This window comes from Pempheris klunzingeri, chromosome 12 (assembly GCF_042242105.1).
Source record: "Pempheris klunzingeri isolate RE-2024b chromosome 12, fPemKlu1.hap1, whole genome shotgun sequence".
Taxonomy (NCBI): domain Eukaryota; kingdom Metazoa; phylum Chordata; class Actinopteri; order Acropomatiformes; family Pempheridae; genus Pempheris; species Pempheris klunzingeri.
In genome coordinates this window covers 3,774,310-3,794,973 of record NC_092023.1, presented here as the reverse complement: position 1 = coordinate 3,794,973, position 20,664 = coordinate 3,774,310, and the positions used below count along the sequence as shown (strand labels likewise).

General features: G+C 40.8%; 5 protein-coding genes across 5 annotated transcripts; 3 read left to right on the top strand and 2 right to left on the bottom strand.

Moving 5' to 3' along the window:
• The first annotated feature begins 86 nt into the window (after positions 1–86).
• On the top strand, positions 87–3,580 carry mtg1 (mitochondrial ribosome-associated GTPase 1). Its single transcript, XM_070841014.1, has 11 exons — positions 87–286; positions 391–457; positions 1,027–1,129; positions 1,212–1,298; positions 1,394–1,450; positions 1,615–1,705; positions 1,798–1,859; positions 1,946–2,042; positions 2,160–2,241; positions 2,315–2,427; positions 3,231–3,580. The coding sequence occupies exons 1-11, from the start codon at positions 184–186 to the stop codon at positions 3,326–3,328; spliced, it is 960 nt and encodes a 319-aa protein (XP_070697115.1). The 5' UTR covers positions 87–183; the 3' UTR covers positions 3,329–3,580.
• On the bottom strand, positions 3,405–5,080 carry sprn (shadow of prion protein). The gene is made up of 3 exons (XM_070841573.1): positions 4,716–5,080; positions 3,637–3,715; positions 3,405–3,461 (listed from the first exon to the last, which is right to left on the bottom strand). Exons 1-3 carry the CDS (start codon positions 5,078–5,080, stop codon positions 3,405–3,407), a joined length of 501 nt encoding a protein of 166 aa, XP_070697674.1.
• A 1,802-nt stretch (positions 5,081–6,882) lies between these two features.
• On the top strand, positions 6,883–11,075 carry echs1 (enoyl CoA hydratase, short chain, 1, mitochondrial). The gene is made up of 8 exons (XM_070840941.1): positions 6,883–7,023; positions 8,449–8,646; positions 8,738–8,865; positions 9,307–9,406; positions 9,541–9,645; positions 10,232–10,351; positions 10,444–10,511; positions 10,614–11,075. Exons 1-8 carry the CDS (start codon positions 6,933–6,935, stop codon positions 10,677–10,679), a joined length of 876 nt encoding a protein of 291 aa, XP_070697042.1. The 5' UTR covers positions 6,883–6,932; the 3' UTR covers positions 10,680–11,075.
• Positions 11,076–13,414: 2,339 nt separating this feature from the next.
• Positions 13,415–15,077, top strand: fuom (fucose mutarotase). The gene is made up of 6 exons (XM_070841031.1): positions 13,415–13,505; positions 13,705–13,773; positions 13,844–13,914; positions 14,004–14,102; positions 14,189–14,262; positions 14,915–15,077. Exons 1-6 carry the CDS (start codon positions 13,421–13,423, stop codon positions 14,979–14,981), a joined length of 465 nt encoding a protein of 154 aa, XP_070697132.1. The 5' UTR covers positions 13,415–13,420; the 3' UTR covers positions 14,982–15,077.
• A 152-nt stretch (positions 15,078–15,229) lies between these two features.
• LOC139210851 (uncharacterized) lies at positions 15,230–17,400 on the bottom strand. Its single transcript, XM_070841030.1, has 4 exons — positions 17,302–17,400; positions 17,131–17,194; positions 16,004–16,041; positions 15,230–15,909 (listed from the first exon to the last, which is right to left on the bottom strand). Exons 1-4 carry the CDS (start codon positions 17,307–17,309, stop codon positions 15,345–15,347), a joined length of 675 nt encoding a protein of 224 aa, XP_070697131.1. The 5' UTR covers positions 17,310–17,400; the 3' UTR covers positions 15,230–15,344.
• Positions 17,401–20,664: the final 3,264 nt, after the last annotated feature.

The following is a 20,664-nucleotide window of genomic DNA, read 5'->3' as shown; positions in this document are numbered from 1 at the left end:
ACTACAAATAAAACGTAGAAGAAGAAGAAGAAGTCAGGAAGCGGAACAAAAAAGCGTCTAGGAACAGATTCCAGTCGGCATGTAAACAGTGTAGCACACCGTCAACATGTCAAGTACAGGAAGGTTTTCTGGACATAGATTAAAATAAGGCTTTTACCATTAATATTCAGATGAAGTGTGGAGATGAAGCTGTACCAGACGCTCCGTAATGTCGGACAATTCAGGACCGCTTTCGACTTCGGCGGCCGGGAGGTGGCTCGCTGGTTCCCCGGACACATGGCGAAAGGTGACATCCCTCCTCCAGGAGGGGAAACATTACAGTGGACATGAGTGGAGAGTAAATGTTTGTCCCTTGTGTCATATAACTCACATATAACTCACTGTTTGCAGGACTCAAGCAGATGAGAGCCAACCTGAAGAATGTGGACTGCATCATAGAAATACACGATGCCAGAATATCCTTTAATTTGACTGATTTATTGTTAGAATAAAGATAAAAGAGTCGTTTTAACTTTAATAATAGCATGTAAATTATGTCATCATAGCATTAGTGCTGTATTGTTTAATTGATGGTGCTCCATAGATATTTAGTTAGGTAGAATAACAAACCACAAATAATCAGATTGAGGTGAAATACTTGAAGCTAAGACTTAAAATGACAAAATATTACATTCATAAAAGCATGTTTTTAAAAGGTTAAAGTGCTCAAAGTGATCAAATCTGCACGTAAAGATGAATTCAGGGTCCTGTTCACCAGGTAACTGGCTGCAAAGGATCATTCACCTGACTTTGGTTCGACTTCAGGGAAAACACATGTAGATTGCAGCATCTGTCAATAAGATTTTAAACAAGTATTAAAAGTAGTCAGAAGCTTTAGGACACATGGAAGATATCAGCGAAATATAGTGAAACATGTACATATTACACAGAGTGTAGTTTTTCACTGACTGGTTCATCCGACCTCGCTGCTGTTTACTTTAGAGGTAAAACAAGACCTGTTTGGTTTTTCTTTAACCCTGAGCACATCCCTTTCTCTGGAAGAAACCCTGTGTTTCAGGAGACTCTGGATATCAAACCACATGTGCTAATCCTGAACAAGATGGACCTCACCGATCTGTCCAGCAAGCAGGTCAGCCCTGCTGCCTTTTTAGCAGAACCACACGTCATCACTGTTTTAAAATCACTCACACTAAACAACATTCGTCCTGCAGACGATCCTGAGGAGGCTGAGAGGCGACGGGGTGAAGAATGTCGTCTTTACAGACTGTCTGAAGCAGAGAGACGACAATATCCAAAAGGTAGAGGACAGAAAAGCATGACGGTTTGTCCTTAGCTGATAGAAAATAACATTTATGATCATAAATGTGCAAATAACTCCTGTTTTTGTTTGTAGCTGATGCCAATGGTGGTGGAAATTATAGAGAGCAAAGCACGATTCAACAGATATGAGGTATGAAGCTTCCAGGCAATTTAATAACATCCTTCAAAGGATTTCTACTAAAAACCAGTGTGTTCACATAAGATATAAAACATATTATAGAAATATAACCTCACAGAACTATGAGCAGTGCTCATGATAACTGATAACTTGATAACTTTGACTTGATGTTTCAGAATCTGAATTACTGCCTGATGGTGATCGGAGTGCCCAACGTGGGGAAGTCATCTCTTATTAACTCATTAAGAAGAACAAACTTGAAAAAAGGTTTGTATGATAAAGTCATTGGAGGCTGTCGGACGTGATATTTGATACTATGAAGTAATAAATGTTGTGATTATGCACTTACACACTTCCAGGTCGAGCATCCAGAGTCGGTGGGGAGCCCGGTATAACTAAAGCCATCCTGACTAAAATTCAGGTTTGTGCAGAGGACGTGTTTGTCTGTGTGTGTGTGTGTGTGTTCATGGGTTTATCGTGTGTGAGGGTATCTGTATTTGTCCTCAGGTGTGTGAGCGACCCGTCGTGCACCTGTTGGACACACCGGGAGTCTTGCCTCCGAAGATTGAGAGTGTTGAAACGGGCATGAAGCTGGCTTTATGTGGTGAGCAGAGCAGGATGAGACAGTGTGTGGAAACAGTCTTATTGTATTCAGTAGAATTAGAAATGGTTTTTTTTTTCCAATGTATCCATCAAATATTTTGCTTTTGGTTAATTCCAGGAACGATCCTGGACCATTTAGTGGGTGAGGACGTTATCGCTGACTACTTGCTCTATTCTCTGAACAGACTGGGGAAGTTCAGGTATGAGTTTTCACTTCTCTTCACACTACCGTGATTGTTTCCTGATTTAATGTGTGTGTGTGTCCGTGTGCAGTTACGTAGAGAAATACAACCTCCAAGAGCCGAGCGATGACGTCCAGCATGTCCTCAAACACATCGCTGTCAAACTTGGAAAGACTCAGCGGGTCAAAGCCATCACTGGAGTGGGTAAGGAAGTGTTAATGCTACAGATGATATTACTGACTGGTGGTCGCTCTCTATTTAAAGGAGTAGTTCGACAGTTTGGGGTATTGAGTTAGAGGAGAAGATTTATACATGACATGAATATGAAGCTACAGACATTAGCATGTTAGCTTAGCTTAGTTTAGCATAAAGACTGGAAAGAGGGGGGGGGGCAGTTATTCTGTCTCTGTTTGAAGGTAACAAGCACCTCTAAATTATATTTTAATTGGCAAAAAGTAGTTTTAATGGATGTATTTGACATTTGGTTTGGCGTCATAAGTCATTTCTGTCTATTCAACAAATCTTTCATCTGAGAAATCAAATCTAAATTGCTCAACAACATGAAAAGAAATGAAAAACTGTTCCCGGCTAAGAAGTAGTCCCTCACATAACCCTCCATTAAACCACAACTTGTACAGATTAAACAAACCAGATTAAGCATTAATCCTTGAGGTGCCGGTGGGGGGTTTTACTTCTGAGCCAGGCTAGCTGTTTGCCCCCGTTTCTAGTCTTTATGCTAAGCTAAGCTAACAGGTAAGCTAAGCTAACTGGTGCAGGTAGCTTCATGTTTAACCATCGACATGAGAGCAAGACAAAATATCAAACTGCACTTGTACAGATGCCATTATAGCTTCCAGTGAAGCAGTTTACCATAAAACCATTCTGAATATTATTATTTTTAGTTTAATAATTCGTTTTTTTATTGTTGCTATGCTGAAATCCAGTTTGTGCGCTCACCATTAAACATTAACGTCATAATGAAAATGTTTGTTCCTTGTCTCCCTCAGGGAACATTACCATCTCTGTCCCAAACTACACAGCAGCCGCGTACCATTTCATAAGAGCCTTCAGGAAAGGAGAGCTGGGCCGAGTAATGCTGGACTGACCTGAGCCACTTCAATAAAGACAACTAGAGACTTTGCCCTCAAGCTGGAAGGATTTATATTCAACCACAAGTGTCATCAAAGGGAGTGTAACCTGCGTCTCAGCTTCGCTTTTGGAGCACACGAGGCAAATATCTGGCACGGTGTAAACAGGATATTTATTAGCATAGAGACAGTGATAACAAACTCTTTATTTATTATGTACATAAGTATTGTAGCATATAATAGAGTGCACTTAAAGATATGGAACAGTCTGTGGCTCCTGAGTGTCTACTGCAGGTGAAAAGCTCTTCGGGGATGATGGGCGGACCGTGAACACATTCAGAGACGTGAAACACAGTGAGAGCAGCAGTTTGTCGTCTAATGTCGCCCCCAGCTTGTACACAGCTCTGAGACACGAATTAGCTGAATTTCAAGTGTTGTAAAATGGGCATGAGCTGCACAGAAATTGGAGATGATGGTGAAAAATGCAGTCTAGCTTTTCCAGCACAGACTTACTGTAGAGAATCACATCTTTATGGAGACAACAGAAAGTGACTGAAGTGATGAATCGCTCAGAATCTCTTTTTTTTTTATATCCAGTCTGGAATTAAGTGTAAAAACAAAGTTGTTTTTCTAAAAGCAAAAATTCAAATTGAGGAATTACAAAAACTATTCTGGCAGTTTAAATTTCAGGGGCAGAGCGATGCTGGTGCCGAGTTGGTGCTTTTACTCTGTTAATCAGAGAAAACTTCATGGAATGACTCGTTGAATACACTTCTATATAAACTATAGCAAGTCCAAGCTCTATATTTAGACCCAGGTCTCCGTTGTACTGATCAATCACTTATTATGAAAATAAAGGTTTTTAAGATCCATTTGAGTTTCAGTACAATAACATCTGGAAGCCAGCAGTTTGATTACACTCTGCCAACATTTTTGTGATAAAATACTTTCTTTAATTAGATATATAAATAAAGCTTTAAGCAGTTCTGATGGTCCTACAGTGGGGCTCAGTTTCTGTCACACAGAAATATGTAGATCTGACAAAGACGCACTCTTTGAGAGGTGAGATGGCACATTGAATCCTGTGCTGGTAATGTACATTTGTCTGTTGGTATAGATGATTATATGTGTAAAAACATACAGTACAGTGATGTGTTGTTCTTCCACCACTGAGTTTGCACCTCTAGCTGGTCTCCCCAATGCAGGTTCCAGCCAGTCCAAGACATTTTAGTCAGATCCGGGGCAGAGCTACTCAGTCCTAGACCAAATCAGGGATCTATCCTGAAACATACCCTGAACATCTACAGTATGTTGTCCACTAAGAGTCCATATTTTGGGGAAAATGTTGCAATAATGATAGAAAGCAGCTGAGAAAGAGAAGATTTGTTTTGAGCTGAGCCTGACATTTGTGCATCAAAGTAATTGGTCCTGTTGTAGTAGTCCAGATCCTCCTCTGAGCTGTCGGCGTTGCTGCGGCGGTAGGCGGAGGCGTACCATTTATCTGCTGTCAACGCCACCGCTGCCCCTGCTGCTGCCGCCGCCGCCACCCTCACAGGGGACGTCCGGCCTGCTGCCCTGAAGCGAGAGCGGGTCCCACCGTAGGCGCCCCCTCCCCGGTAGCTCCCTGCTGTGGAGCTGCGGGAGGGGGACCCCCGGGAGGAGCCCCGGGACCCTCCGCGACCGCCCTTGGACAGCACGGGCTCGCACAGGAAAGCAGAGAGCAGGAGGCAGGTCCAGCAGGTTGCAACCACTTGCTTCATTCCTGACATCTGTGCAGCAAGAGGACATGATGGAGAGGCACAGTTTAGGCCTACCTGTGGTGGTCACACTGCACCTTTAACGTGTGATGCATCTGTCCTGAATGTGTGCTGTGAAACAAAGACTCTGGTTCTGGGTGGCAGAATGCTTCCTGATATAATCTAATCTCAGCAGCACTGAAGAAATCTAATTGCTGATTAACTAATGTGGGGTGTCCTCGCAGCTCAGTGTGTCTGGTCTTCATAAAAACACATTTCTGTGTTGCAGATTGCCCCTCTCCATTAAACTAGGTCAGCTTGACAGTAAATATGATCACCAGAGAGAACTGCTTGTGGCTTTCAGCCTTCATACACATGAAATAATATTCCGTCTATGGAGGATTATGAGGAAAAGACAAAAGATGGCATGTTTGTCAGGAGCAATAGGCCATCATTTGAAAGGCTTTACTGAGATCTAGCAGGTAACTGAGCCATTAAATAGAAATGAACAAAATATGGCTGTAGTATGGTTGTATGTACGGTTTGTTTTTATAAATGCGTGTATAGTGCAGATGCATGCATGCATGATGTTCATTTGACTGTATTCCCCCTAAATTAGCCAGTCTGTGTTGGAGCCTGAAGGAATCCGTTAAAAAGGAGAAATGAATTTCATGCAAATAAACCCGCGCCCACATTAACCAGCCCGCCCTGATGGCCGCTGCTTACCTTATTTTGTGTTTTTTTTTTTTTTTTTATCCTTGCTTGTATTTTGGCACTCGGAGGAAAGATGAAAGGCGGTTGTCACGGACGATGCAGGCGCGTTCACGCAGATGGCTGCGAGAACGCGCGGCGCGCTCACGTAGGGAGTCTCTACAGGAGCGTCAAATAGAGCCACCGTGACACCGAGGTGAGTCCCTCCGCCTCAGTACCTTAGTTTGGATTAACTTCAGGTGATGTTAGTCTTTTTAAATGTGCAGGCTGGTTTATTTCTCTGTTTCTTTTATGTGTGAATTAATCAGGTGGCCCTGATGATGATCAGATATTGATTGAAACTGGGGAGGGACTTAATTTATCTGTTCATGATCTATTCATGAAATCCTTTTGAGAAAAATTCTCACGTTGGGATTTTGTGATTAATGCTTATTTTCAAAATGTAAAAAATATGTAAAAATATACACTATGAAATAATATATGATGTAAAATATATAATATCATATAATATAAATATAGTATTACATATTATTTTTCTGGTATTAGATGATTTTCACTGAATACTAAATACTTTATCATAACATAGCACTATATAATCTCATAATAATCACTTTAAACTCAACTTCAAATTCAGATAATACTGTATACTGTAGCCTACATAAAAATATCAGATAAATGTTATCATTATTGATAATAGTAGTTTTATTTGTTTATTCCAAACTTCAACTTACAAACAATATCTTCCATAAGATCAATCATCTATAATGACCAGACTCCATAAAACACCAAAAACCAAACAGGAAGACCTAATTAAGCAGAATAAAACATAAAGAATAAAATAAAACAATAAAACAAAATAAGATACATAAAAAAATTAATTATACATGAAAGGCTTGAGAAGAAACACATTACGCATATTTTGATTGAATTGATTTCAGAGTTTAAAATAGCACATAAAGATGGATGAAGTCTTTATAAATTTAGATTTATAATTTAATTAAAAGTGAGAGAATTTATTTTTTTAAGGTGTAATTACACCATGCAGACAGCAGGTGGCAGTAAGGTGGCGATGTCGTCAAACAAGCAACCTGATAGAAAACACCACCGAAGAAGAAGAAGTAGCCTCTCTGCTAGTTTAGCTAACTCGGAGTAAACAGTCCTCAGACCCGCAGTCATGTCTTTCCTCTGCAGGAGTGCTGCTTCGCTCCTGAAGACCTCCAGGGCGGCTCCGGCCGTCCTGTCCGCCGTCCGCTTCTCCAGCTCAGGTGTGTGTTTATAAACCTCTCGCTCCTCCGGTTCGGTTCTTCGGGGCTTCATGAGCAGCTGCCTGCGCCACAATGTCAGCAGGGTGAAGCAGGCAGCCTGCTAGCTAGCCGAGTTCCTCCTGACAGGTTATTCACACGTTTATTGTCTTATTTATTGTTTTATTGCTTATTTTTTTACTCCACAACCCGTTTAAAAGCTGAACTTTAATGGGAAATATATGTTTTATGTGCTGTTATCCTGTTACTTACTTTGTGTAAAGGGACATTCCACCCTAAAGTGTTAAATATATGACTTAACATTGGCTGTTACAGCACAGATTTTATTTGTGAGTGTGTTTGACATGATGTGTATTTAAAGATTTAAAATCAAAGGCTGAAATCCAAAATTACATCACTCCAAGTGCCCACATTAGAAAAGACATTGATTGACATTGATCATTTCATGATAAGATAAACAGTGTTTATTAGTGATGTCCTGTCAAAAGCCTCATGATCTTATTTTGGATTAAGTTTATTTGATATTAGTCTTTTTAAATGTGCAGGCTGGTTTATTTCTCTGTTTCTTTTATGTGCGTATAAATCAGGTGACCTTCATGATGGTCAAATATTGATATAATTGATTTGTTTGGTGTTTCTTTGATAGCTGAAGTAAAAATTGATCATTTCATAATAAAATGTCCTGATGCTCTGATTCTCAAATTTTAAGAATCAGCTGTTTTGTTTGTGGTTTGACACACAAGCCATCCACAGTAACTGGAGTAGTGAGTGAGTGTAAATTCTGTTTTTCTCTTAAAAGCCTAACTTACATTAAGATAAGATAAGATATTCCCTTATTAGTCCCACGACGGGTGAATTTGCAATGTCACAGCAGACACGAGGAAATATAAAAGAATGTGTACTTCTACAGTAGAGCAAGTATAAAAAATAGAAACTATATAATGTACAAGTGGGTAAAAGTTAAAGTTGTATGCAAACACCAGCGATGAGTCTTGTTTCTGTAACTGTGCTGCAGAAGGTCTCTCTAAGATCTCTATGAGGCCTTGGCTCAAGGCTGTTAGAGTTGATCCTTCACCTTTTCTGGAATAATTAACCAGGACGTCACCTATGATACGAGTCACGATATAACTCTGCTCCGCTCGGGCCACTGTGGTGACCCGTCACCTGGTTTAAAGACTCTGCTCCCAGTTAATGAGTTGGTGACAAGCGGGTCCCTCAAAAAAAAGGCCATTTTAGTAAAGTATTAAAGGTTTGTTAATGTAATTTGTCTTCATTAGGTATTATTGTTCCATTCTGCTTGGAAATACTGAAAACAGTGATATATAATAGAATATTAACTCTATGCTGTATCGCCCCCACTGGTTTTACATTATATTTTGGCCAGTGAAGAAACCCTGGATGTGACATGTTGGTTCTCTCTTCGTGCAGGTGGTCAGTATGAGTATATTTTGGTGGAGAAGCGAGGCGAGAAGAGTAACGTAGGTTTGATCCAGCTCAACCGGCCAAAAGCTCTCAACGCCTTGTGCGACGGCCTGATGAAGGAGGTGGGACAGGCGCTCGACGCCTTCGAAGCTGATGCCGACATCGGAGCTATCGTCCTCACCGGCAGTGACAGAGCCTTTGCTGGTGAGCGTGTGGCTTTTGTTTTTATTTAATTTATTTATTTTTTGTTCCTGTGAGCAGAAAACGTACAATAAGCTGCTTTTGTGTTTTCCAGCGGGAGCCGACATTAAGGAGATGCAGAACCGAACTTTTCAGGAGTGTTACGGCGGAAACTTCCTGGCTCACTGGAACAGAGTGTCCACAGTGAAGAAGCCTGTGATTGCAGCTGTCAATGGATTTGCTGTGAGTGTCTTTTTTTTTTATTATTGAGCGGAGGTAATGGGAAACCCAGCAGATAGAAGAAAACAATATACAAACAAAGACAACCCTGGAAGACATCGACGCCTCTCCATGTCCTTGTAAACCTCTGCTGTCCATATTTTAACCTGTGCAAAATCATCTATTTATAACTTTATTTATTATCTTTGCAATAACTGTTATCACGGCAGTATTTGAGTGTTGTTTTGTGTATTGCGTCAGGCAGTGCACCTGAATTTCGTTGTGTGTATGTATATATATTTGGAAAGTATATATAAGACAATGCCAGTGAAAGAATCTTTAATCTTATTAGAAAATGTAAATCATGTATGAAACAATGACAAGTGAGACTAGTGACTATCCAGTGACCTTAAATGAAAATCTCTGTCGCTTCCTTGTGCTGTTTCTTACGCTCCGCCGTCTCAGCTGGGCGGAGGCTGTGAGCTGGCGATGATGTGTGACATCATCTACGCCGGAGAGAAGGCGCAGTTCGGCCAACCAGAGATCCTGCTGGGGACCATTCCTGGTACAGACTGGTTTCTGTCCGCTTTCCTTTCCTGCTCGGACTTCTCTTCCTTGTACTAAAGTTACCAGATTGTTGCTTGTGGAGCAGCTGCTCATGACGTCTGTCTGTCTGTCTGTCTGTCTGTCTGTCTGCAGGGGCGGGTGGCACCCAGCGGCTGACGCGTGCGGTGGGCAAATCTCTGGCCATGGAGATGGTTCTCACAGGAGACAAAATAAGTGCACAAGACGCCAAGCAGTCAGGTAACAGCAGCGCTGGAAATCACATCTACTCAAGGACTGTACTTCAATTTAATGCTTCTTCATCCTACATATAAATATCACACTTTTCACTTCGCTATGTTTATTTGACTGCTGTAACTAATAGTTACTTTAAAAATGTAACTTGTTTGGTGTGGGACCTCTTACAAAAATGCTGTGTTAACTCTGGGCCTAAGATCAGAAGAGGTTTTAGCAGACCGACCAAAGAGGCATTTCCCCTCTAAACCTGCCTGGTGGCTTCATTTAAATGCTTCATTGGAGGTTCAAAGAGATGAAATTATCCCAGATTTCACACAAAAAAATGTTGAGATTAGTGAAAACTCCAAATGATTAATAAACATTTTTGGAGCAGAACTTTGTTGTTTCTCCTTTACTGCGTCTTAAATCATCTCACGATCCCTCAGATTTATCTCAGCGGAGGGGGCACGGCCCCTGCAAACAAAATTAACTCTATATAAAGTAGTTAAAACTAGCTCCACCTTTCCCACCGCGATGCTAAACTTTTGCACTTTGATCCAATAATAATCTGACCCGTCTTCAGAAACGTGATTCTGTTTGTGTTTCCCAGGTTTGGTGAGTAGAATCTGTCCTGTGGACCAGCTGGTGTCCGAAGCCGTTAAATGTGGGGAGAAAATTGCAGCCAACTCCAAACTGGTCTCTGCTATGGCTAAAGAGGCCGTCAGCGCAGGTGAGCACACTAAACGTGGAGCTGGATATCTTACAACTACTAAACTGAATGAGTTCCATGTTTGTCTGACGTGTTCTTCTGTGTTACTGCAGCGTTTGAGCTGACTTTGGCTGAAGGAAACCGTCTGGAAAAGCGCCTGTTCCACGCGACCTTTGCTACTGTGAGTAGAAGAACCCACCTGAGAGCGAGTGAGGGGGGTTAGCTCTGATTTTTATGAGAGGCCAATCATGATGTGTGTGTGTGTGTGTGTTTGTCCCTGCAGGACGATCGCAAAGAAGGCATGTCAGCGTTTGTGGAGAAGAGAAAAGCCAGTTTCCAGGACAAGTAGAAAAGAGCAGAAGCAGAGCTGGACAGAGGTCCTGATATCAGCCGGTCACTTCCTGATCTAAAACGAGTTCAGCGACGCAAAAATCCTGATGGCTGTGGAACATGCAAGCTGTTTGAGTTAGGATTTGGCACCGAGTTAGTGCACCAGAGTGTCTTATCACAGTGACGCCCCACCTGCGTAGGCTCACAGCCACGTGCAGTCTGGGTGAAGGGGGTTTGTGTGCGAGTACCATTTGATAACTATGTTATAATCAGTGTGTCATAGAAAGAATCAGTCTTTGCCTTCTCATTTCCACTGTCAGATGTTTTGTAGGCAACTTATTCCTGTGTACATTTTCCAAATAAAACTCCAGAGTGGTTTTCAGTGCTGAAACTGAGACATGAACAATAATGGGAAGACACGTCTGCTGTTTATTAACCACAGATTACCACACTTTCATAATATTAGAAGCCTTAGAGGCTGATTTCTCTGTTATTAATGGTGAATTATAGGATGTGCATGTGGATTCAGTTCACACCACAAGATGGGGCTCTGGTGCTGCTACACAAGTGTACTGACACTGAACATGGAGAGTGAATTCACCATTTCTGCTGAGGAGACGCACATAAGGGCATCATTTAGTGCTGCAGAGAGTAAAGTGGCAAATAAAAGGTGAAACCATCATAAAACTAAAAAAAAAAAAACAGTCTCTACAGAAACACACAGACCTTAAATAATCACTTGTGTTAAAAACTGATTTATTCCCTTTAATATAACCACAAGCCCTTTAAAGTTCTATAAAGTTAAAGCCCTAGATGCAGATCTGTGTTTTAAATCTTGTGCATCACCTACTGGCTGGAAATATTCCTGCGCACATGAAACCATAATTTTGACTTCAAAGAAAACACCAGAACAAATTTGGTTAGTGTGCGCTTTCTTTTTGCGCTCCAATCATCGCGAGGCACCTTTTCTCTCTCTGTGATCTTCACACGGCGGCGCCCCATATCTCCACAAGGCCATGGCCTAATTGATTTTTATTTTCATTCAATATTCCCCTGGAGCTCGCTTTCTTGTCAGCCCCCTGGAACAAAACTTTAAAAAGGGAGGAGAAAAAGACTCGTCTCCTCACTCCGCGGGGAAGCACAAAAGTCTGCAGAGAGGGCCCGAAAAGAAGCTCCTCTTTGAGGCTACCGAAAGGTCAAAATAATAAATGTAGACTCAATTGAGGCTCTCCGCGCGCACAAAGGGGGCAAAACGTTACATTTTGGCAGCGCAGACCCTCATAGCGTGATAAACTCATTTAAAGAAGCCGAGATAAAGAGGGAGCAGCATGGGTCCAGAGAGGGAGAAAGGGGCTTTCAGTCCTGCAGACAGGCCTGGATCCTGCAGGGGCCTTTTCTCCTGGCCAGCAGCCCCCCAGCCCGCTCCAAAAACCACTCTCATGTTCCTAAACCGACCTGCATCTGTGCCACTCAGGCATGTTGGTGACTTTATCTGTGTGTTTTACATCTATTTCATATTTACAGTCTCGTGTCTAACTAAAATCTTTTGCATAACGCAAAGCAAAGAGTGTATTAACCTTAAAAGTTAATGATGAACACAGTATTTTGGGGGGGGTGTGCACCCGTATGTGCTCGATTACAGGCAAAAAGCAAAACACATTGTAGGTGAGGAATGCAGGAATATTGTGAACATATACAGGGAATATTTGCAGATTAAAAACATGCAGTAAAGTGCCAACATGTTTCTGCTGTTCGTTATTAACAGCAGCTGTTTAGGGGCTGTAAATTCAGTATATAGGCCCACAAGCCTGCGATGCTAAACGGTGACTTGACTTCTATAAAAGCCTTTTTATATGCAGATCTCCTAGTTTTTTTTTTTTCAGGACCAGGATCTGCGGTCATGGAAAGGGTTCCTCAGCATTTTTCTGCCATCCAGCTGAGAGTTTCTCTGGCTCAGATGAAACAGGCCGGGTGGAGTGGTTGACAAATATTTTCATTATCTCACATTCTTGACACCAGAGACCGTGTCGGAATAACACGTTCAGCGGTGTCTGCTTTGAATTATGCCCACCCAAGGGTGTCAGGAACAACATTAACCGAGTGTGCAGACTAATGACACTATTTTATGCCCTCGCACAGACACTGTCGTTGGAGAACTTTTGCTTTGAGTGTTTGAAAAAGTGGTTGCAGATTTTTGGAAATAATTAATCGAACACAAAATAAATAAATAAACATTAGCTTCTTTTTTTTTTCATTTTAATGAAGGCATGTAGCTGTTGTGCACACATCACCTGCCTCTTTTTGCAAACCTATTTACATACCACAAACATAGAAACAGACAACAATAATTCTATTTATTTATGATGGAAAGTGGGCTTACATGTTGTTAATTAAATGTATTTTATTTAAATTTCAAGTTTGTGAAAGGGACTTGTTGTGGCAGCCCGCTAACCAATCAAATAAGAGACCCTGATCACGTGATGTGAGTCCTTCCGTCAACAAAGACGATGACGTTTGATATCAAGATAGTTAACTAACGTTCAAAAATCGCCTCCTGGCAAACCGGAGCGTAAAACAGTGTGACATTTGGCTTGGTGGCCAACAGAAGACACCACAGTGATACTCATGTGTGAATCTCTAAATGGTGTTTATTTTTAAGAGGGTATGTTTTTACAGGTTAGCATGTCCGGCGGAACTAAGCGAACACGGAAGTAGGCTGGAGTGATCCCTCTCGCTTCGCTGCCGTACTCTGTTGTCAGTATGGTCGTGCTAAAGGGGATCCCCTCAGTTTTATCTCCTGAGCTGCTGTTTGCTCTCGCCCAAATGGGCCATGGGGATGAACTGGGTATGATATTTAACCACACACACACACACACACACACACACACACAGGCCGCCTTTATCTCTGGCTGGTGCTTAATGTTTGTAACATTCACTGCAGGGCAGCTAATCCAAGTTCAAGTCAGCACCAGTGTAAAGGTCTCACATGATCATTAACTACAGCTGCAAGGCCACAAATGCAACATGCAACTTTCTTGTTTCAGTTCTTGCTGATGCAAACTTTCCAGCATCTTCCATCTGTGCTTGTGGACCCAAGGAGATAAGAGCTGATGGTATGTAATTACAAACATCTGCAAATGAAAATGTTGGATTTTTAGTAAAATGTGTCTGATCTTTGTTTAGGTTTGAGGATCCCACAGCTTTTGGAGGCCATTTTGAAGCTGTTGCCCCTGGATACCTACGTCCCCTCTCCGGTACAGGACCCATCAATCTAAAGCTGCAAGCTACTATTGATCTCTTTTATAGTTTCACGTGTTGAATCTGTGCTTGTGTGTGTGCACAGGCTGCAGTCATGCATCTGGTAGACGGTGACAAACAGAGAAGTTTGGCCGTCCCTGTGTGGGACACCTACACGCAGCTCCTGGCTGAGGCTGGGTCTCTGGTAATCCAGCCCAGTGATGAAATAAGTCTGTAAATAACTCTGTTTTCCTTTTGAGTTTTGACTCTCTGTTTATTTCTTACTTACAGACTCCTCTTGAGAAGGTGGAGAGGTTTGCTTTCTATGAACGGGCCAAGAAATCCTTCGCTGTTGTGGCAACAGGGTGTGTGTGTGTGTGTGTGTGTGTGTGTGTCCTCTCTGCCCTCATGTAAATATCGTAGCTGAGTGTTTCATTCAGTGTCTGCAGGATGAGCACGAAACCATGCGTCACTTTTGTAAAAGTGGAGAGAAAATACAGACATTCATTCTTTTATTTTCTCTGATGAAAACAGGCTTCTGCACACTCGGATCGAAGCAGTAAATTCACTTTAATAGCAAAAGCTTTCGTCCTATCAGATCTTCATCAGAGCACACATGAAACAACTGTGGACAGGCAGGTGGAAATAATCGTTCCCTTTCCATGCCTGTGTGCACGCCGATGTTCGAGGCTCCACCTCTTGGGAATTGTAGTTTTTCAAGCACTGAATGTGGCACCGTAGCGTATAAATGGGAGCCATATTTGCAATACATTACAGAAGATAATAACCTTTTATGTTTCAGTGATAATCGGTCTGAACTGGCATTTTGTTCCAGTTGATTTGTTTTATGGATTTTTCTTTTTAGATATCGTGTATACTGTAAACAGGCTTTTTTTTTTTTTTTAAACAAACCTTTTTATCATGCTTTGAAATCATCAACATGTCTTTAAAAATGCAGCTGATGAATTCAAATATTATTCTGTTATTTCCTTATATTCCTCTGTTCTGTCTGCACAGGGAAAAGGCCCTGTATGGTAACCTGATACTGAAGAAGGGGATCATTCCTGCAGAGCTGCTACAGTGATACACACACACACACACACACACACACGTGTTTTAAAGTATCTATGATTTACTGATGTAATGATGATTACAGTCACAACTGTGATTCTCTGTATTACAGAATAACAGAAAAATACTGTAATCATGATCTGATGTCCAGTTTGCGTGGAGCAGAGATGATTTTGTATTTTTGTAAATAACTTTGAATAAATAAAACTCATGAAGCCTTTGCGTGACTTTATCATCAAGATACATGAGAGAACACTGAGATTTATGTGGTTAAAGTGGTATTTAGGATACTTTAATGGAGTCAGACGACACTTGTGATTGATTAACCTGCTGCATTTACAGTTTATCATGTATGTCTGATTTAAAACATGAAGAATCACCGGTGGTAGAGATCATCCAGATCTTCCTCTGGCTCGCTGTACTTCCTCTGAGACGGCACATAAACAGGAGCAGCAGCTTCAGGGTCGTCCTGGTAAGGGATTGGCTCTGGGAGGTCTTTGTGGTACAGGTCGTCCTCATCCCTCTCCGGTTCGGAGTGTGCAACGCGGACCTCTGCACCAGTTTTGTATTCAGCCAGTAGCGGGGCCAGATATCCGGCCAGCTCCTCGCTCGCTTTGTGGTAGACTTCATCCCAGTCCTGCTCAGGCTCTTCTGCAGCCACCTGACTGAAAACAGGGTGGTCGGTGTCATCTTTATCCTCCTCTGGTTCCTGATTGTGGGCGTCCAGGTTTTGGATTTGAACTCTGAGGAGATCAGCCATTGAAGGATGGTGCAACTCATCCAGGTCCTCCTCGGCCTTCGGGGGCCCTTTGTCCCGTCCACCTCCTGCCATATTCTTCCAAATCATCATGCGAGGGTCGATGTCGTAGTCAGTCTCATCCATGTCCTCTGGAGGCTCCACCTCCACTCCCCATGACATCTTTCCTTTGTCATCTACGGACCTGGAACAAAATTCATGCAATCTCAGCCGACTTTTACTCACATCCGAGAGAAGATCATTCACTTTTATTTCAGTTGAAGGAAACTACGACTTACAAAACAGTATCCTTGAAGGTTTCTCCTGTGTGTTTACTCTGAGAAAAGAGAAACATATTACATGACTGTCCAAGTACAAGTTAGTGCTGCCATGTTATTTACTTATTTTATCTTATGTGATGGGGACAATACATCTTAACACAGCTGATGTGATGCACAGAGAGTTTATAGCTAATGCTCATTTTCAACTCTTGTCCCTAGTTTGGCTTTTACATGTACAGTGTAGTTCAAATGATGTTGCAGTAAAATACACGTACAATACACAAAAAACACACACACAGCATACACTAATAATAATTTAAAGTACATATAGTCCTCTATTGCATTAATTATTATTTAAACATCCCCCCCCAAAAAGTGTTATTATTACTGAAAATTGCTTAAACAATGGAAATATTAAAAATATTTTTTGGAGAAAAAAAGGGGGGATAGTAAGTAAATTGTGCGGTCATGGAAATGACCAAAACAATTTTTTTTTCTTCTAAAACTATGGTTTTATTTATGAAGAGAGAGACTCAACAATTCAGGAATTCATAATTATATAATATTATATATATAATAATTTATATATATATATAATTTCTAAATGTTGAACAGATCATGACTCATTTAATGGTGATTTGATTATTTGTCCTCACGTAGTAAAAGGACCCCTTTTAACAACTAAACAATAAAACATGGATCTCTGCCTTTTAGTAAAAAATGTGGCAACACCATCCAATAACTAGAAATGGCTACAGCTCAGGTTTGCTTTGAGCCAACACTTCACCTTCGTTGTGAAAGATTTTATATTTAAATCAATTTGTCATCAGTCGATAATGTTTTGCACAGTCGACGGCCCTTTACAGAGAAAGCTGATTGTCCAAATGTAGATTTATGATGTGGTGTTTTGTGCTTCTGGTGACTCTGTTTCTGTCAGAGTCACCAGAAAATGACGAACATGTGTGCATGAATAACTGGGCTGCCTGAGTATGTAGTGCCTTATTAGTTTGAGACAATTAAGGTTAATCTTAATATGTTCATCAAACTTAAACTGTGAGATTACTCAGGAATAGTTCATCATATGATTTGAAGCTGTAGAGGCTACAGTGTGATACTATGAAGAGCCAGGAGCATCGTATACTCACCCATGGTTTATACGGCTTTGCTGTGATGACAACAATCAGAGAAACGGCCACCATGAGAGAAAACCTGCAAGTGAAGATGAGAGTTCAGACATTAGTCCAGTCAAAGAAACCCAGTGTGCACGCTGAACGCTGTTAAACATTAAAACCGTGTCAACAATGTCGTTTTCTCACCTGAACATGGTTTCAGCTCAGCGTTTCGGGTCTGAACAACAAGAAATCTTTCTCTTCAGTTCAGAAATGAGGGACCAAAGTTCCTCCAATAAACAGTAACGTTTCCTCGACCTTTGAATCCTCCGCACCAAGTAATTCATCATTCCCCATCTGCGCCGTGTTGTGCACAACACAATAAAACTGCCTTTAAACATTTTGTCAACAGAGCAGATCACAGCCTCCCTCCTCCACTGTTGATGTGCTGATTGTGAGGATTAATGTCGCTCCTCTCTCAGTTAACCTTTGTTATTTTATTTGTGATTAAAATAAAAACAAAAAAGGTCTTGATTTCTGTGTGTGATTAATTCGCCTTGTCAGCAATCTCGACGTTATGACCCTTTTGGTCCTAAAGCTGAGTTTGATATATTATCATGAGATAAACTTTATCATGCTGTAACAGTTCCTACTATCTTCCTCTCTTACCTGGGCTCAGTGTAACCACAGTGCAATATAAATAAAGTTATTGAAGTATTATTTATTACATATACATGTGTAACAGATTAAAATTGATTTCCACCATTTAGCAGATCAGGAATCACCGAGTCAGACTTTGTTTCTGTGACTGAAAATGTGGAAATGTGTTCATCACTCGGCCTCCTCCTGCAGAGGGACGGCACCAAACCTGGCACACACTCGTCCATAAAATGCTTGTTGATAAACTACATTTCACCTCCATTAGTTTAGATTACAGAAACCTGCTGAACCCCCCCTCAGACCTGCATGTTCCACAAACAGTCTGTGTCTCCGGGTCGATTCGTTTCGCTGCTTCTTATCTTCTGGAAAAATTTACAACACAACACAGTAAAAATCCACAGTGTCGTCTGTGTCTGTAATTCTCTTTAAATATACTTAATTTGACTGAGTGATGTCTATTTTTCTCCTGTTTAGTTTTTATACTCATATTAATAAAGACTTATATCTGCTTACAACTACATTATGTGTTAGGAACCATTTATCAATCAAATAAAGTGTTTTTCTAATCTGTCAACTATTTTATTTAATGTTCTGCTCTTTAACATTTTTTTTAATATTTCAGTGAATATTGTTCTTACTTTTTAGCCATGTTGTCGGACCACCCCTTTGTTTTTCCCCTTTTTTAATATACTTTATTTTTTCTCTATACATACATCTTATCTAATCTCAAATGAAAGAATTTGTGATCAAAATTTTAAACTGGGCCGACAAGCGAAACAAAACAAAACAAGACAAACAATAAAATAAATAAGGAAATAAACATATTTGCCCATATATTTAGTTTACATTCATTATGTTACGGACGCCTGAGCGTATTTGCCAAATGCAGAGGATGATCAGAAACTCAGTAAGACTGTTGTTTATAATCAAATGCCTGCAGAATTAATGACATTGTCATCAACCTCAGCTGTACTTTGTGTTTAATGCTAATTAGGAAATGCTAGCATGCTAAATTAACCCTTTAACGTCCTCACCAAGAAAAAAGCAATGAAAAAATGTATTCTTTATATATTTTATTTCCTTGGGGCACTAATCACAAAAATCAATGTTTTTTTATGAACAGACATTTTTTGAAATATTGGCCTCCACCAAACGGTTGAGATGTCGTAAGTAAAACATGTTTTCAATAAGATATAGTGAGTCAAAATGTGCTCTACCATATGGTCGAGCAGAAGGTTAAAGGGTTAAAAGATGGTGAACCATTAAAAAACAACTAATTCTAAACACCAGCGTGTTAGCGTGCCGGTTTTAGTAGACTCTTGTTTACATGAACTTAAGTCTAGTAAATGAAATCTTTAACAATACAGCAATGACCTTTTTGACTTCCTGTTTGTGAGCTGACTACTGGTCCTGCTTTGGGTCATTCTCAGCATCATACTCCTGCTTTACTGTAAATTAAAAACAGAGATTTGGGATTATTTGCGTGTATTCACAAGAAGGGATGGTGTGAATAAAAATGTATATTGTTAAATCAATATATAAAATATTACCACGAAGCAACAACACTCAACACTCTTGTCTTCACAGGAACTTTCTCAGACGCAGACGGACTCCCTCCTGTGTACAGCCTCAGTTATTTAAACCGACTAACTACCACTCGCACAGACATCCACTGTTGGAGGACAGATTGGAGGCAGATGATCCGTCTGCGATCGTATTGCGAGGCACGCTAACTGAAGAGGCCGCTGAATGTGTCAGCTCTAATCTACGTCCATGCCAAGATCCTATCAGTCCGTAAAACTCACTTTATGTTTCAGAATAAAAGAGCGAACAACTCACTTTATGAATCAGTCTCTCTGATATGTGGCCAAGGCAGAAGACTGTTAACTCACGAGTACACAGCTATAACATAATAACACAACATATAAACACTTCAGGAATGCTCAGTGTTTCAGCATCTGGTGGTCTTTCACTTTTTTTTTAACAGTAAGAGAGCCATTAAGTTAACATATGGGTTAATAATGTCCCATGACACACACACACACACACACACACACACACACACACACACACACACACATGCACACACACACTGTACAGTAGAGCGGGAGCAGACAGACACACACTTCCTGCTCTGTTCAGGGGATGGCTCCACCACGTCTGCTGGTTATCTGCCCTCTCTATCAGATCCATATGTACGAGTCCAGAGCTACCCCTCGACCAGCCCCACTCCCAGGTCACTGACTGGTCTGCTGTCTTCGACCCATAAAAAAGCTTTTCCACAGCGAGCGAATATCAGACAGACAGTCTGTGAAATACTGAAACTGCTGTTTGATTCTGCTTTTACTGCTGAATGCAGTCTCCTCACTTAAAGGAGTCGTTGGACATTTTGGAGAATATAATTATTTGTTTCTTTAATGTTAAATAAGCTACATGCAGCATCTGGTTAGCTTAGCTTAGCTTAAAGATTGAAAAGCAGGGAGTAACAGCCAGCCAAAGATACCCTCCATTAAAAAAAACGACATCTAAGGTGCAAATTAGTGAGCTTTTTTGGGTGCAAAGCTGGTTTGAAGTCTTTATACTAAGCAAAGCTGACTGACTGCTGCACGTAGCTTCATATTTTGCATACAAACATGAGAATGGTATCAATCTTCTCATTTAACTCTGAGCAAGAAGGCAAAAAAACTGTATTTCCCAAAATGCCGAACTATTCCTTTGAGAGTGGAGTCATTAAAAGCCGAATCAAACGATTGTTTCTGATCGAACTCCCAGCAAGAAAACCAATAAACACACTTTCTCCCAAGACGTCGATCTATTCATTTAAACAAGATTATCTTCATAAAGATAATCATAAAAACACAGACACACACATTCATACCGGTGACAAACATTCACTGGCTGTTAAAACGT